The sequence below is a fragment of the Tiliqua scincoides genome, chromosome 7, assembly GCF_035046505.1.
Source record: "Tiliqua scincoides isolate rTilSci1 chromosome 7, rTilSci1.hap2, whole genome shotgun sequence".
NCBI classification, from domain to species: Eukaryota; Metazoa; Chordata; class Lepidosauria; order Squamata; family Scincidae; genus Tiliqua; species Tiliqua scincoides.
Genome location: NC_089827.1, coordinates 44,187,499 through 44,205,830, shown reverse-complemented (window position 1 = coordinate 44,205,830; position 18,332 = coordinate 44,187,499). Strand labels below are relative to the sequence as shown.

General features: G+C 45.0%; 1 protein-coding gene across 1 annotated transcript in view; it reads left to right on the top strand.

The window, feature by feature from the left end:
• Positions 1 to 14,062: 14,062 nt before the first annotated feature.
• CAPRIN2 (caprin family member 2) overlaps positions 14,063 to 18,332 on the top strand; it is a 36,114-nt gene continuing 31,844 nt past the window's right edge. Inside the window, exons 1-4 of the mRNA XM_066633156.1 lie at positions 14,063 to 14,239; positions 15,399 to 15,461; positions 16,216 to 16,302; positions 16,789 to 17,027. Of these exons, the coding sequence (XP_066489253.1) occupies positions 14,063 to 14,239; positions 15,399 to 15,461; positions 16,216 to 16,302; positions 16,789 to 17,027 (566 nt within the window). The remainder of the gene's footprint in view (positions 14,240 to 15,398; positions 15,462 to 16,215; positions 16,303 to 16,788; positions 17,028 to 18,332) is intronic.

The window sequence follows — 18,332 nt, the reverse complement described above, 5'->3', positions numbered from 1 at the left end:
GTTCTGCGTTAAGTGGCTGCTGGACAGTTTTGCAAATACAGCAGCATTCCATTTTGGCAGGCCTCCATTATACAGCAAAATAGGAAATTGTCATCAAAGCACCTACCAACATTATGCTCGTAGGACAACTTGCTTACCGCATTGCACACAGACGTCAGGCACTCATTCCGGTCACCCATGCTGTTCTCAGACATTTCATTCATAGAGCAGCACCTCATATTCATTTCCAGTTGTGTTTGTGGAACTGACAAATTAAAACTGGAAATAAAATGCTTTGAGCAAATTGAGGAGTTAAAATTGTGGGTTCCAACTTAGGTATGGCTTAAGTTACAGTTTGATTTGTTTTCAAACCCAAGCATAGCTATGAGTAGAGCTAGGGAGATCTCCCTTCTGTGTTTCCTATTCTCTCAAACGACAACTCTCATAAAGCAGTGCCCTATGGCTTATTTAATAAGACATTTATACTCCAAATTCCCCCACTCCTGCAGTGGGACATACAGTCACAGTGTTCACAGCACATTCAACCACAGTTGTAGGCTTTGCAGCATCCCATAGCATCTTTAAGCATCTTGGCTTAAAGGCTATGCATAACGTAATGCAAGTACTGCAATTATACACATATTTATCTATACACTTAACCCCAAGATGAACACAAATATGTCACCACCACTCCAATAAGTACAGGACAATATACTTCCCATGTGAACTCTTCAACTATTTGAGAATAAGCACTCTATTTCATGATTTCCCTCTTATGGAGCTTGTGTGTGTGTGTGTGTGTGTGTGTGTGTGTGTGTGTGTGTGTGTGTGTGAACACACACAGAGCTTTTTTCCTTTCTTTTTTTTCTTTCCTTTTTTAGAGTTTTACAAGAATTCAGGGGGCACAATTCAGAGAAAAGTAGTGATAACTAAATTATTATTATTATTATTATTATTATTATTAACAGTATTTATATACTGCTTTTCAACTAAAAGTTCACAAAGCGGTTTACAGAGAAAAATCAAATAACTAAATGGCTCCCTGTCCCAAAAGGGCTCACAATCTAAAAAGATGCAAAGGAATACCAGCAGACAGCCACTAGAACAGACAGTGCTGGGGTGAGGTGGGCCAGTTACTCTCCCCCTGCTAAAAAAAGGGGCACCCACTTGAAAAAGTGCCTCTTACCCAATTAGCAGGGGTAAAGCTACAATCCTAAGAGTACTTACTAAGAAGTAAATCCCATGAATCTTAGTGGAACATACTTCTGAGCAGTGTTTCTCAAACTGTGGGTCAGGACCCACTAGGTGGGTCACGAGCCAATTTCAGGTGGGTCCTCATTCATTTCAATATTTTATTTTTAATATAAAGTTAAAATTGATGCAGAGGCGTAGCTAGGTCATTTGACACCCAGGGCCCATAAATTTTTGTCACCTCATATGACTTAATTAATTATTAATTAATTATTAATTCACTTTTTATACCACCCTTCCTCTAAGCAGCTCAGGGTGGTATATGTGGTTCCTCCCCTTATTTTGTCCTCACAACCCTCACGACCCAATTTTGTCCTCACAACAACCCTGTGAGGTAGGTGAGACAGAAATACTAATAGTCATGACATGGAATGAATAATAATAATAATGGCCAGAAAAATAAATGCAGCAAATATTTCCCCACAAGCAACGGATGAAATTCTGCATCAAATGGTATATAACATGATGGTATTATTCCTAAAAGCCATGATTTTCAGAATTTTGGTCACTAGGGTGTCAGCCCCCCCCCCCCCGGATGTCTCATTGGCCTTTTTGGAGTTAAGGCAGTGGTTCTCAAACTTTTAACACTGGGACCCACTTTTTAGAATGACAATCTGTCCAGGAACCAGCAGAAGTGATGTCATGGCTGGAAGTGACATCATCAAGCAAAATAAAATAATCATAAATAAAGAAAAACAGATAAATAAGGGGAAGCCAGCCCTGTTTCACCAAGTGAATTTTCTCTTTACCCTGTCTGCAATAACACCTCCCCCCCCAAAAAATAAGTGAGGTTTTCAGCCCTCCCCAGTGCCCACCTTACCAGCTCAAGCCTCTGTTTTATTCTTTGGGGTGGGTTGTTGCCTGCAATAACACCCCCCCCCCCCACAAATAAATCAGTGAGATTTTCAGCCCTCCCCAGTGCCCACCTTACCAGCTCAAGCCTCTGTTTTATTCTTTTGGTGGGGTTGCTGCCTGCAATAACACCCCCCCCACACACAGATAAAAGTGAGATTTTTAGCCCTCCCCAGTGCCCACCTTACCAGCTCAAGCCTCTGGTTTATTCTTGGGGGGGGGGGGGGTGCTGCCTTCTGTAGCATTTGTTGAGCTCCACTTTTATTAGATGTGGACCATGCAGCTAGCCTTGCATTCCTCTTTGCCTGACTTGACCAGGAGCCAAGGCACATTTGCTTACTTGTGAGTAAACGCGCCCATGTGGCTTACTTTCGCTTTCCATAGGGCTCAATACATTCCTCTGCTAGGAGGGAGGGATTTCCTTCTTGGGTATTTTTGGGGGGCTGCTTTCATTGTATAGGAACCATTCTGGTGTCATTGGATTCCTCTCAGCCTGTCCTTTCCGATGAACTATGGCAAGTTCGCCTACTCGTGAGTAAATGTGTGATATGGCTGTTTCATTTTCCATAGGGTTCAATGCATTTTTTGGTTCCTGTTTGTTTGGCCATAACTTTTGATGGAAAGGCGATATTTCAATCCTGTTCTTTGCATTGCATTCTGCTGGAAATTCCTCATCCAACGGTATATAACATGATAGGGTTACTCATAACCTCTGCGATGTTAGCGATGTTGGGGCATTTGTGGTGTTACATCCCCCCAAGGGTGGTACCCGGGGAAGACCGCCCCCTGCTAGCTACGCCACTGACTTGATGCTACCATGGCATGTGGCTGCATTTAGGGAAATGTTACAGACCTGTACTTTTAACAAGCTACTGTGGATATTCTTTTAACAATGATAGTAAATGGGACTTACTCCTGGATAATGTGGGTAGAATTGCAGCCTAGGATGATTAAAAATTTTCCTGCTTGATGATGTCACTTCCAGTCATGACATCAGTTCTGGTGGGTCCTGACAGATTCTCATTTTAAAAAGTGGGTCCCAGTGCTAAATGTATGAGAACCACTGCTTCTGAGTAAACATGCATAGGCTCAGACTGGCAATTCTTCAGCTCTCACAACATATGAAGCTGCTTTAACCAATGATCAGATCACTAATCCAACTTGCCTCCCCTGATTGGCTGCATATCTCTTTGAGACTGGGCAGGGGGATCTTAACCCTAGGGATGCGGAGAACCTCAGGACTTCTGCATGCAGAGCCTATGCTCTACCATTGAGCTACAGACCATATCTGCTCAACACTTAATGTGCAGGAGGTAAAAATGTTACCTCTATGTTGTGAAAAGCATCATGGCCTCAAGCTGTTCTTAAAGGTAGAAAAACATACAAGGCTCGGGTTTTCTGGTCAGCTAGCAATTCTGTGATCAAGCTGCATGTGCCATTAAAATAATAGGATTTTTGACATCCTGTTATAAAATTAAGTTTGATTAATTCAAGAGGTGCACCTAACATTCTTGTGTTCGGTAACTCAAACTCAGTCTTCGGTAAATATAAATGGAAGGAGAATGCACAGAAGTCACTACTCCTCCATGCTGACCAGGTACAATGAAGGACAGAATTTTTATACCTTTAATCATTGTATAGAAGAGAGAATTTTGGCAGGTGCAGCTCAACATGGAAGGGTTTAAAAAGCAGCACCTCCCAAAATTCCCTCTTCTATACAATGGTTAGCGGTTGATGAAAACTGTTACTTATTTTACTCAAAAGTAAACCCATTGCATTCAGTAAGGCTTATGCTGTAATCCTATCTTACTCACTGGAAACCTCTAGTTAAAGGCATAGGCCCGTTGTCCTTCATTGTATCTGGTCACCCTGCTCCTCCTCAGAACTGTAGTTCATTTCCCCATCCAGGGCATACTTCTCTAACTAAGAACACAGTGCTCACTGTCTACAACAGTTTTCAGACTGCTGACAATTTGTCTGAATAGGATAGCCATTTAATCCATGTCATGTTGCTTTCTTATCCAGGAAATGCAGAATTCTATCTAAATTATCTATTTCATTCCAGGATGTTCAAATCATTATGATCAATATTCAGAGGTCAAACAGTCCCTAAAAGCAATTCATTATGCCAACGATAAAGTGCCTCTACATCTAAATAAGCAATTTGTCCTCAGTTTATAAGGTGGCGTATATGCATGTTAATACAACATTAGCTATTATTGTCTGAAGAGCCCAGTTATAATTTCATTCATGACTAATGTAGAGGACAAATGTGCAATGATTTTAGTACAGTCCATGATGTCTGCATTGCATTCAAATTCACAGATCCATCGCTTATGCAAAATCGTATAAGGTCTTACTTTTGTTTTGAGAATACATAATGTGTTTCACTATTAGAAACAGTTAATTGTTGTGCCCCCTAAAGAGAATAATTGAGAGTATGTGTGATATGGCAAGACCCAATGGAAGTGTTATGGGTTTCAGGAGCTCACATAGTTGGATGCTCAAGGAAGGAAAAAGAAGATACTTCATATGGGCCACCTATTTGGTTTCAGCCCTAAAGAGTAAACTAGGGCTCTCTGTCTCAGAGAAACGGCTTTTTCTCCTCAGCGATGACCCCCCCAGATGTTACTGAGCAAGTGGCAAAATTCCTTTTGTCAGTGGACTAGAAGTTCTGGGCAGACGATCCAATTTTCCAGTGCTGTTGCAGCCGTGCCAGTCGGGCTTGCGCTGCATTCTTTGGTGCAGTGGCAGTCACCGAGGCCTCCTCGAGGTATGGGAACATTTGTTTCCTTACATCAGGGCTGCATTGCAGTTGCACCAGTGTTGGAAAGTTGGATAGGATTGGGCCCTAAGGCTGCATAACGAAAACTCTTCTGCTCTATTCTAACAGCACACTCCTAAGCATGTCCTCTTCCATACAAGACAGCCCAGCCCACTCTTCTGGTCATGGTGGTGGTGGGGGCCCTCCTGCAGGTGACATTGGTTTTTATTGCTCAACTGGCAACGATAAGCTAAAGAGCTTTCTCTACAAGTGGCACCCAATTATTGAATTCCCTCTCTATTGGCTTTCTTGTAGGGCTCAAGACTATTTTATTTCAGAGTGCTTCCACTCTTTAACATTTTTCTTTGACCATTTTTTGTTCTTTTGTTTTATTTTTATTGTACTTAGGTAGTTGCTGAGATTTTATTGTTTTAAATTTGATTGGTAGTTGCCTCATGTTGTATACTTGTCTTACACTCCCAGGGTTTTGGGTGCTCAGAATTCTTGGTTCTTGAACGCTAGAGCCTCAAGGACCCTTGTTCGGTAGAACTGCCACCACCCTGTATGTGCCAGTGCCTCAGTCCAGGGACACTGAGACCCTCTAGGCTTAACTATATCCCTTGTAGGCACTGAGCACTTTCTTTGCTTAAAGTCTCAGTCCTCAAGTTACTAGTCCACAATGAGGATTTTTGGTAGCTTGCTGAACAGCTAGGCAGGATTCTGAACCTTTGTCCCCAACAGACAATGAAACAACATGGTAAAAGGATTTTTACTTTATTAAGTACATAGGGTTACAAAAGTTACAAAAGGCAGCAAATGCTAGAGGCATAAAAACTTCTAGGAAACATAGCATAAAACAACAAAGCTAACTGGCTAACTCTATTATTCTCTAACTCTCACCTGGGTCAGCTTCTTTGGTAGATCCTCAGGCCAGTTACCTGTGAGGCTGCATGGTCCTGGTGGGGCATGATGTTGCACCTACACCAAAAGACAAAGACAAAAGGGCCAAGTCACCCCCCTGGGCTCTGTTCTTATACTTCTCATGCCAACAGGATGGGGTGACTCTGTACCCATTTCAAACTGCCCAATCAGAACTCTTGGGGTCAGAATCTTCTCGAAGTGGGGCTGGATGCTAGTCCTCCTAGTTCTCCCCCTCCCCACTGGAGACTCAGGGTGCCTCTCTGTCTGCTGAGGTGCTACATCATCACCTTCCATGGGTTGTAAATTCCTTGCAGCTAGGACTGCAAGCCACTTCTATGTTACTGGGTTACTTTGGTTCAGGCTTTGCAATGCTGCTAGGCCTGAACTGCACGTATTCATGACACCTCAGTTCTTCATTTCAAAAAGAAAGGTGTGGTACAAATGTTTTAAAATAAATAAATGTCTTTTCTGAAGTTCTTACCCTATCCATACTTCCCAGTGAGTAAGGGCCCAGTCCTATCCAATTTTCCAGTTCTAGTGCAGCTCTGCCAATGGGACATGCACTGCATCCTGTGTTGGTGGGGCAGTCACAGAGGCCTCCTCAAGATATGGGAACACATGTACCCTTACCTCAGGGCTGCATTGCAGTTGCGCTGGTGCTGGACAATTGGATAGGATTGGGCCCTAACTGTAATCCTTTGCACTTTCCTGGGAGTAAGTCCCATTGACCAATTATGTTTGAGTAATCCTGTTTAGGACTGATCTGTAAGCCTCACTGAACTAACCAAAACTATGGGCCCAATCCTTTCCAACTTTCCAGCACCAATGCAGCTGTCTCAATGGGACATACACTGCATCCTGGGGGGTGGGGTGGGGGGGAATCATGGAAGCCTTCCCAAGGAAAGGGATCAAACATTCCTTTATCTCAGGGCTGCAGCAGTGCTGGAAAGTTGGATAGGACTGGGCCTTTGGGTGTGCAATCCTGTACATACCTACCTGGGAATGCCCATTTAATGTGTTGGGGCTTATTTTTGAGTAGAAATGCCTAGGATTGCACTGCTAGTTCTGTGTCAACATGCCTAGACCTGTACCAACCTTAAGCATGTCTCCTCAGAAGTAAGTTTCATTATAGTCAATGAGGCTTACTCCTAGGAAAGTGATATTATAGCAGAAGGATAGCACCTTGTGACAAACAGCAGGCTGGGGCTTTTTCACCTATGCCTTAAAGAATCTTTCTTCTTCTTGTGTTAACAGGCAGCCTGAGAAAGAACAATGGTGTTTAACATAAGAAGAACCCCGCTGGATCAGGTCAAAGGCTCAACTATTTTATTTATTTTTCACATTTTTATACCACCCTTCCTCCAAGGAGCTCAGGGTGGTGTACAGAGCTGCTCCCCTCCTTTTGTCCTCACAACAAACCCTATGAGGAAGGTGAGACTGAGAGAAAGTGACTTGCCCAAGGTCACTCAGGAAGCTTCATGACTGAAGGGGGATTCAAACCTGGATCTTAAGAACATAAGAACAGCCCCACTGGATCAGGCCAAAGGCCCATCTAGTCCAGCTTCCTGTATCTCACAGCGGCCCACCAAATGCCCCAGGGAGCACACCAGATAACAAGAGACCTCATCCTCGTGCCCTCCCTTGCATCTGGCATTCTGACATAGCCCATTTCTAAAATCAGGAGGTTGCGCATACACATCATGGCTTGTACCCCATAATGGATTTTTCCTCCAGAAACTCATCCAATCCCCTTTTAAAGGCGTCTAGGCTAGACGCCAGCACCACATCCTGTGGCAAGGAGTTCCACAGACCGACCACACGCTGAGTAAAGAAATATTTTCTTTTATCTGTCCTAACCCGCCCAACACTCAATTTTAGTGAATGTCCCCTGGTTCTGGTATTATGTGAGAGTGTAAAGAGCATCTCCCTATCCACTCTGTCCATCCTCTGCATAATTTTGTATGTCTCAATCATGTCCCCCTTCAGGCGTCTCTTTTCTAGGCTGAAGAGGCCCAAACGCCGTAGCCTTTCCTCATAAGGAAGGTGCCCCAGCCCCATAATCATCTTAGTCGCTCTCTTTTGCACCTTTTCCATTTCCACTATGTCTTTTTTGAGATGCGGCGACCAGAACTGGACACAATACTCCAGGTGTGGCCTTACCATAGATTTGTACAACAGCATTATAATACTAGCCGTTTTGTTCTCAATACCCTTCCTAATGATCCCAAGCATAGAATTGGCCTTCTTCACTGCTGCCGCACATTGGGTCGACACTTTCATTGACCAGTCCACCACCACCCCAAGATCTCTCTCCTGATCTGTCACAGACAGCTCAGAACCCATCAGCCTATATGTGAAGTTTTGATTTTTTGCCCCAATGTGCATGACTTTACACTTACTGACATTGAAGCGCATCTGCCATTTTGCTGCCCATTCTGCCAGTCTGGAGAGACCCTTCTGGAGCTCCTCACAATCACTTCTGGTCTTTACCACTCGGAAAAGTTTGGTGTCGTCTGCAAACTTAGCCACTTCACTGCTCACCCCTGTCTCCAGGTCATTTATGAAGAGGTTGAAAAGCACCGGTCCCAGGACAGATGCTTGGGGCACACCGCTTTTCACCTCTCTCCATTGTGAAAATTGCCCATTGACACCCACTCTCTGCTTCCTGGCCTCCAACCAGTTCCCAATCCACGAGAGGACCTGTCCTCTAATTCCCTGACTGTGGAGTTTTTTCAGTAGCCTTTGGTGAGGGACCGTGTCAAACGCCTTCTGAAAGTCCAGATATATAATGTCCACGGGTTCTCCCGCATCCACATGCCTGTTGACCTTTTCAAAGAATTCTATAAGTTTCGTGAGGCAAGACTTACCCTTACAGAAGCCATGCTGACTCTCCCTCAGCAAGGCCTGTTCGTCTATGTGTTTTGAGATCCTATCTTTGATGAGGCATTCCACCATCTTACCCGGTATGGATGTTAGGCTGACTGGCCTATAGTTTCCCAGGTCCCCCCTCTTTCCCTTTTTAAAAATAGGCGTGACATTTGCTATCCTCCAATCTTCTGGCACCATGGCCGTTTTGAGGGACAAGTTGCATACCTTAGTCAAGAGATCTGCAACTTCATTCTTCAATTCCTTAATAACTCTTGGGTGGATGCCATCAGGGCCTGGTGACTTATTGATCTTTAATTTATCAATGAGGTCTGAAACATCTTCTCTTTTAACCTCTATCTGACTTAACTCCTCGGTCAGGAGGGACCGTTCGGGCAGCAGTATCTGCCCGAGGTCTTCTGCCGTGAAGACAGATGCAAAGAACTCATTTAATTTCTCTGCCATCTCTAAGTCTCCTTTTATCTCTCCTTTCCCTCCCTCACCATCCAGAGGGCCAACCGCTTCTCTGGCGGGTTTCCTGCTTCTAACATATTTGAAGAAGCTTTTATTATTCCCCTTAATGTTGCTGGCCATGCGTTCCTCATAGTCTCTCTTGGCCTCCCATATCACCTTCTTACATTTCTTTTGCCACAGTTTATGTTCCTTTTTATTCTTCTCATTAGGGCAAGACTTCCATTTATGGTAGGAAGCTTCCTTGCCCTTCACAGCCTCTCTAACTTGGCTGGTTAGCCATGCGGGCACCCTCCTGGATTTAGTGGAACCCTTCTTTCTTTGCGGTATACACCTCTGCTGGGCTTCTATTACTGTTGTTTTAAGCAGCCTCCATGCACTCTGGAGAGATTGGACTCTTTTTACCCCCCCTTTCAACCTCCTTCTAACCAGCCTCCTCATTTGAGGGAAGTCCGCCCGTCGGAAGTCAAGGTTTTTTGTTAGAGATTTGCCTGATATTCTTCCCCCAACGTGCACGTCAAAACGGATTGCAGCATGATCACTGTTCCCCAATGGCTCAGTAACGTTTACATCTCTAACCAGGTCCTGCGTACCGCACAATATTAAATCCAGAGTCACCTGTCCTCTGGTGGGCTCCGTGACTAGCTGATCTAAGCCACAGTCATTTAGCACGTCAAGAAATCCAGTCTCCTTATCGTGACCAGAACACAAATTGACCCAGTCAATATGAGGATAATTGAAGTCCCCCATGATTACAACCCTGTCCCTCCTTGTCACCTCCCTGATCTGTTTCCTCATTTCAAGGTCCCCATCAGATTTCTGGTCTGGAGGATGATAGCACGCCCCCAGTATTACATCGCTGCACAAGCCTGGTAATTTAACCCACAGAGATTCTACAGTGGAGTCGGACCCACCTTCAATCTCTACTTTGCTGGATTCTATCCCTTCCTTAACATAAATGGCCACCCCACCTCCAACACGCCCCTGCCTGTCCCTCCTGTAGAGTTTGTAGCCCGGGATTGCGGTATCCCACTGATTCTCCACATTCCACCAGGTTTCCATTATGCCCACTATGTCAATATTTTCCCTTGTCACCAGACATTCCAGTTCTCCCACCTTTGCTCGTAGACTTCGGGCATTCGCATAAAAGCATTTGTACACGGAATGCCCCAGGATGCGCTGCTTATTCGCTCCTTTGTCCCCGCATCCTCTCATTGTGCCAAACCGCCTATCACATCCCATCACACTACCTTTCCCAATTTCTTCTCCTACTCTGCCTTTGTCTTGTTTGTCTTGTTGTTCTCTAACCTCCCCATCCTCATCCCATAGGGATGAGGAGTCCCGAACCGGATGCCCCTCGGCTCCTGTCGGCCTTCCCCCAGGGAGCCCGTCCCTCTTGTCCAGGCCCCGCTTGTCCCAAAAAGTTCCCCAGTGCCTAACGAATCTAAACCCCTCCTCCCTACACCACAGTCTCATCCACGCATTGAGACCCCTGATCTCCGCCTGCCTAGCTGGCCCTGCGCGTGGAACAGGTAGCACTTCAGAGAACGCTACCTTTGAGGTCCTGGCTTTAAGCTTCCTGCCTAAAAGCCTAAATTTGGCCTCCAGGACCTCCCAGCTACACTTGCCCACGTCGTTGGTGCCGACATGCACCACAGCCGCTACCTCTCCCCCAGCACTGTCTACTAGCCTGTCTAGACGAGAAGTGATGTCCGCAACCTTCGCACCAGGCAGGCAAGTCACCATGCGGTCATCACATCCGTCACAAACCCCCCTCTCTATGTTTCTAATAATCGAATCCCCCACTACAAGAAGCCCCTGACCCCCCTCCTGCCGAGGAGTATCCCGAGTGTGTTCGGATACGGGCCCATCCGCTGGAGAAGGGGTCCCCCCTAGGAGATTGTTTCCAGGTCTAAGTCCACCTCCCAAACCACTACACCACCCTGGCCCATCTAGTCCAGCTTTCTGTATCTCACAGTGGCCCACTAGATGCCTCAGGGAGCACTTAAGACAACAAGAGACCTGGATTCTGTTGCCACTGTCTCACACCTGGCCTTCTGAGGTAGCCTACCTCTAAAACCAGGAGGTTGCACATCCCCATCACGGGTTGTAACCCCTGATGGACTTTTCTTCCAGAAATCTGTCCAATCCCCTTTTAAAGGCATCTAGGCCAGATGCCATCACCACATCCTGTGGCAAGGAGTTCCACAGACTAATGACACGCTGGGTAAAAAGAGATTTCCTTTTGTCTGTCCTAACCTGACAATCCATCTGAGCGAATATCCCATGGTTCTGGTGTTGTGTAAGAGGGATGCACTTTTAAATTCCCTTTTTAAGGCATCCAGGTCAAATTCCATCACTACATCCTGTGGCAAGGAGTTCCACAGACTAATGACACACTGGTAAAGAGAGATTTCCCTTTGTCTGTCCTAACCTGACAATCCATCTGAGTGGATATCCCCTGGTTCTGGTGTTGTGTAAGAGGGATGCACTTTTAAATCCCCTTTTTAAGGCATCCAGGTCAAACTCCATCACCACATCCTGTGGCAAGGAGTTTCACAAACTAATCACATGCTGCGTAAAGAAATATTTTCTTTTGTCTGTCCTAACTCTCCCTACGCTCCATTTTGAGGATGTCCCCTCATTCTGCTGTTGTGTGAGAGGGAAAACAACACCCCCCTATCCACTCTATCTATCACCATATCCTGTGGCAAGGAGTTCCACAGACGCTCCATTTTAGTGGCTATCCCCTGGTTCTGGTGTTGTGTGGGAGGGAAAGAACATCACTCTGTCCGCTCCCTGCATGATTTTGTATGCCTCAATCATGTGCACAAAATTATGGCGACCAGATGCGGCAACCAGAGCACTGCGCAACGCTCCAGGTGTGGCCTTACCATGGATTTGTATAACAGCATTATGATATATTATTATAATATATAATATTCAGGGGCTTCCATGGATAATATTTTGCATAGTCATAATTATATATAGTCATTGCTGTTGCAGCACTGCTTGCTTTGGGTGGCCTTTGGGCACAAGCCTAACCAGGTCTACTCAGAAGTAAGTCCTATTTTGTTCAATGGGGTTTACTCTCAGGAAAGTGTGGCTAGGATTGCAGCCTTTGCAAGGTGCAACTTTCACTTGCTTTTAGGGGGGAGTGGAAAAAAAAAGACAAGAGGCTGCATTTATTCCATGAAATCTACATCGGCCTCGTGATTGGCTGAGTGCGACAGCCAATCACCGCGCGTTCTGCCGCATCAGCACAGAGGTCTCTCCAGCTGCAGCATCCCTCACAATCCCCTCCTTGCCCCGCCCTCACCAGTTAACGGTCCTGGCGAGTCACGTGGGCGGGACAGAACGCCTGAGGGGGAAAAAAGAGGACCATGAGGTGGCCGGGGCGGGATTGGGCGGCTGAGGCCGGCTGGGGATTGGATAGCCCTTGCCCAGAGGCTCCTCCTCCTTCCCCCAGCTGAGGGGCGGGGAGGCTATATAAAGCCGGGAGCTGGGCCGGCGTCTGGGCTCTTGAGCTTGCCAGGCTGCTGAGGTGAGGTGGAGGCGCAGCCGCTGTGAGGGGCTGATGCTGGGGAGGGTTCCAGAAGAGCTGGGGGTAGCTGTGCTTGTCTATGTGGTCTGGGGGGGGGTCTCTTTCTTGGACTGCCCACCCAGGGCTGTTGGGAGGGATGCTGGTGGGAGGGGAGGATGACCCAGCAGCAGTGCTGCCCTCCAGTCCAGGTGGCCAAGAGCTGCCTCTCTCCCCTGCCTGTGGGCTACAGCCCTACCACCTGCTTCCCCCATTGCTTCCCCCCTTCATTGCCACTTCTCTTCCCTTGCCTTGCCTGAGGCAGCAACAGCTCTCCTCTGTATAGGGGAAGGAGCCCAAAGCACATAAGGGGGTCCTTCTCACCCTCACTCCTCATTTTCTAGCTTTGGAAACAAAATACCTTTGCTCCTCTTCTCTTCCTCCCTCCACCCTGGGAGGGGGAGGGTGTATATATGGCTTTAATTTGCATTGCAAATTAAATCACTGCAAGAATTTAATTTAATCATTGCAAGAACTAAACTTTCCTGGTCCCCTCCCTTCCATGCCACAATGAAATATACTGAATTTTGCTCCTTTGGGAAGCTGCACTTGGCTTCCTTCTGCCTCTTGTGTCAAGGGCTGCTGAGGTGGCCCTATTTACTCACTTATACCCTACTTTATCTCCCCCATGGCATTCAGAATGACTTTCTGTTTCTGTCGGATATCTGTGTGAAGCAGGAAACGTGTTTGTGAGTTAAAAAATTCAGTGCTTTTTGGAAAGGGTAGTACTCGCTGCTGATGTCAGCCTATGTGTGGCTCCTCTTGGATGCTTAGCTTTGTGTGTGTGTGTGGCATGTATGTAGCAAGTTAGGGGGTTGTTTAATGATGCTTCACAGGTTAGAAGGAGAAAGGAAGAGGCTTAACCAGGTGAAATATTGTGGGTTTCTGTTCAAGTGTGCTGTTTTTCTTCTTCAAGACTCTACTTTGATCAGGTTGCTGCCTTTTATACAGTCTGTAACTGTATAAAACCTAAATGGTAAATATTGCTCTTTGCTGTCATGGTGCATAGACTGTGTGTGTATGTATTTAAAATGTGTGTGAAACTGTTTGAGCATGCCAAAGTTAAATAGCAAATTGTAGCTGCCTGCTATTATGCACACAGCTGTAACCTAACTTTTAAGCTCTGGGGGTTTCTAGAAGCCTCTCCTGCATAGTTAGGTACATCATTCACAGAAAGGATCATTGATCATTGTCTGGGTTTCAGTGTTGCAGTGTCCTGACACAAGACTTGCATTTCAACATACTTTGAAAGTGAATGTTGAAATTGCAGCTAAGGGATGAGCTCAACATCAGATTTTTTTGCAGCCCTAGCTGTTTCAATGGTGCAGCTTCGCCGTCCTTCGCCTTCATGCCACTCTGAGGAAGGGGAGGGAAAGGGCATGAAACCAGCCAAGCAGCAGGTGACCCAGAGCCCCCAAGGGGATAACCAGCCTCCTGTGAGCCCTCTACAGGCAGCTTTGAGTTCTGCTGCTACTGCTTCCCAAGCATATGAAACTTACATTGATAATGGGCTTATCTGCCTAAAACACAAGATCAGGAACATTGAGAAAAAGAAGGTACGTATACTTGGAGTATGAGAGATGCATCTTAGGTAGCAGACTCACAACTGCATTTATTTGTGTTTATTTCTTTTTATTGGATTATAAGCTTTGTTGTGCCAGAAACTTTGCATAGGGAATTCTGTAAAGTCCTGTGCATACTGCTGCTGTATAAAAATTTTTTTAGGATGCTTGTGTACCTTTTAAACCAATACTGATTTGCATTTACAGAGAAATAATATTCTCCAGTGATGGGTTATGGTGCTGTATACTGTTTATGTGCATCAGGAGAAGGAAGGCCAGCAAGGCAAGAATTGCCACCACTCTCTGCTGTTCTTTTTAAACTAAGCTGTGCCCCTCCCCTGTTGAAACACCAGCCTATGGGAGGGGGAAGAGAAAGGAAGGCAGGAATCACCATCACTGCCACCACCTCATGCTTTTCAAAGTTGAACTGTTAAACTGGTTGTGGGCAGCCTTGAGGTCCTCTGAGGAGGGGAAAAGACAGCAAATAATTGCCCTGATAAATAAATTAGGACGTTTCTTTATCATGTGCTCTAGGCTTGACATTGTGGTGTTGGTGTTTAATGTAAAGCACAGGTCAGGCTTAACCTGTTCTGCTGAATTTCTGTGCAGTCATTCAATGCATTATTGATCTCTTTGTAAAGAAATGTGCATGCCTAAAAGTAACTGCATACTTGATAGCCAGTTTTCTGAGTTCTGCAGTAGGTAGCTTTGCAGTATGGGTGCAGCAGATTCCAGAACTTGAATGGGGCTTTGAGATATCATGATCTCCTAACATGGTTTGCCTGGTAGTTGTAAAACTTTCTTATCTAAATTGTGCAATAGCTTTTGGTTTGAATTTATTCATTACTGGTCCAGAAATTGCTCACTAGATTGAAGAAAGTGCTAGGTCATACTAGCTCTGTATTGCCCTTCATTTTTTAGGGTTTGATGCTGGGCTGCATTACTGTTCTGCAGTCATAAAAATTCTTAATACCCTTTTGTTTAATATATGGTGGTTGCAATGATTATATAATTATACAGCATATGAACAGAAATAAAACTTGACCTAGCTCTGCAATGTACTATTTCTCTGTAGTATGTAGAATGCAGGTGGAACAGCTTTTAACAGAGGATTGCTCTTGTCTGATCCTGTTCTGGTTTACTATGTTCCCAGCTCAAACTAGAAGACTACAAAGATCGCCTGAAAAGGGGTGAGTCCCTCAATCAGGATCAGTTGGTAAGTTTTCTCTTTACTGGATTCTATGACTTGTGCTGCAATTCTATATAAAATTATCTAGGAGCAAGTCTCATTGAACTTGGTAGGGCTTACTTTAGGATAGACATGCTTAGGGTTGCACTGTAATCCTGTATTTCCATTTTCTGAGGAGCTCAGTTATGCTTCTGAAGTTCTTAGGGGTTGGGTAAATACACCTGCTTGGCTCCAGAAATGAAGTCTGAAAACACGTGTGCTAACTCAGGACAGCTGTGGAAATGTTTCTGTATCATGCAATTTGTTTGTTGTGCCTTCTTCACACAGCATTTGTGTTGATCTGATCAATGTGAGGCTTTTTCATATGTGTCTCTCTTAAATCTGTTTATCTAGACATTTTGGCACCTCCTGTTGCAGTCTGAGAACTATCATGGTACAGGTCCATCCAGGTAGAGGGGGTGGACGTGTGTGACCTTATTTCTAAAATTGGGCTTAAACCACTTTAATCACAGTGGCTGTTGCTTGAGTTACTTTGATTTTAATATCTCATAATGAGATATTGAAGGCTGTCTATCAAATAGATGCTTGCCTAATCACCTTTAAAATACAGGAATACCTGCTTGTAGATAATAGTCTAGGTGTTGTACTAGGTTGAATTGTAGTGCCCAGATTAAAATGTATTGTCTTTATCAAAATGATTCAGTATAAAGGATATTTCTTTTACCTAGTGGAGTGTTGAATTGGCTAACCTAGAGCTACTATGCTGTGTGGTTATTTACAGGAAGCAGTTGAAAAATATGATGAAGTGATACATAATTTGGAGTTTGCCAAAGAACTTCAGAAGACATTTTCTGGTCTTAGTCAAGATGTAAGTAGACTTTATAGGAACAGGTCATTGTTGAATAGCTTTAAAAGTTTCTCTGTGCATGTTGGAAGGAACGCTACATGGTTATTCTTTTTGCTGTTGCCCAGATAGCAACTGATAATGTCTCCCCTTGACCAACGTGTTCTTGAGGCTGATTTTAGAGACTATTTTTCATATGAAAGATTACTAGCGTGCACAGGAGGCAAAAAATGCTGATGGGAGTTCTCAGCCAACACCTTCATGTTCCCCCAACCTGCCCTAAAGTAGTGTACCTGCTAGATTGTTAAAATGGAAAATTGTCTAAGTTGAAAGATGTAGTTACAAAGTCTTGCAAAAAATACCTTTAATCTTGGATAAAATAGTTTAGGTAATATAAATGTGACTATAGTTGCAAAGCTTCCTAATGGACCTCTTTTCTTGCCACAGATATTTAGTCAAATCTGTGTCCTGAACTTGTGTAGTAAAGCCAGCTTGTTCTTGCTTTAACAGTTGCTGAAAGCACAGAGGAAAGCTCAGAGAAGGGAGATGATGCTGAAGCTTGAAGCAGAAAAGAAAAAGCTCCGCACAGTGCTGCAGGTTCAGTATGTGCTGCAGAATTTCATTCAAGAGCATGTGCAGAAAGACTTCAGGGGTGGCTTGAATGGTGCCATATACTTGCCTTCTAAGGAACTAGACTACCTCATTAAGTTTGCAAAACTAACTTGTTCAGGACGACATGAGAACCTTAGGTAAGTATAATATTCTTGGCTTCAGATTATGTTCTGGCCCATTGACATGTAGTGTATTCATAATAGGATTTATAATAGGAGTTTGTATTACTGGCTCCAGTTTTTGGGGTGCTCTTCCACAAGACTCAGTGTGGGGTCACTATAGCTTTAGGCAAGTGGCCACTGCTGTGCCTTCTCTTTGTCTTCATTCTCTTGCCTTCTCTGGGGCAGAGGTAGAAGGTAGGCTACACTAGTGAGAAGGTGCAAGTAGGAGCCAAGGATTCTTAGCAATGCCTGACAAGTTAAGTGGCCGTTTTACCTGCAGTGGTCTGATCATGCTAACTCTGGTACATCTTAGGGAGGCAGAGTTGGGTTTGCAACTTGGGGTTTAGTAATATGGGCACTATTCCATGGGGTTGTAAGACCAATAGCTGACCACATGACAACTGGACTAAATTTTGTGGGGGAATTCCTGTTCATAGGGCATCTTGTTTATACTTGACTGCAAGAATAAACAGTTAGCATGATAGTGGGCATATTTTGCAAACTAAAGACCATTGTGGCTTTAACTCTCAGTATTTCTGCACATACTATGCATCATATTCAAACTATGTAATATGGGCTACCAATGATACTAATTTTTGTCACTTGTAAATGAGAGTTTAATTAAACAAGTCTGTCCAGTATTTTCTCTAGAGCTGGGGGGGGGTCTCCAAACTGTGGCTCCCAATCTGGCCCCAGGGATTCCTTGATCTCAGATGGGCCTCCAGCCCAGCAGAGACCTCCACTGACATTTGCTGACCTGATGCAACTACTGTCTGCGTGAGGGCTGAGTGTCAGACCTCTCACAAGACCTGCAGAGGGTCTCGCAATACCTATAAAGCCTTGTGCAAAGTAAGGTAGGCCTTTCTCCTGCAGCTGCTGTGACAGCAAGCAGAAGGAGAAAGTTCGTCCCTCATTGCCACTGCTCACTGCTGCTTTGGGCTCCCTGCAGCTGCCACCAGTGCATCCATTGGCAAAGCGGAAGAGCAGCACGAGGGAACCCTCCAATGCTGCAGCAGCTCTGCACTCTCCATGGCTGCTGCCCATGTGGCAAGCAGGCTGCTGCCAGTGCAGCCATCAACTGAGCAGGAGCTGGAGAGCAGCGCAAGGGAGCTGCTGCCAGCACATAAACTGTGTTCTGAGGTATTTGTTCTTTTGTGTGTGTTCTTCTCACCCCGCCAAGTTGGATTTCCCTGTTTGGAGACATCAGATCCATGAGTGTCCCATGTGCATCGTTGCTATATTTCTCCCTGGGCAGAACATGTGTGCTTTGGAGTGTTTTTG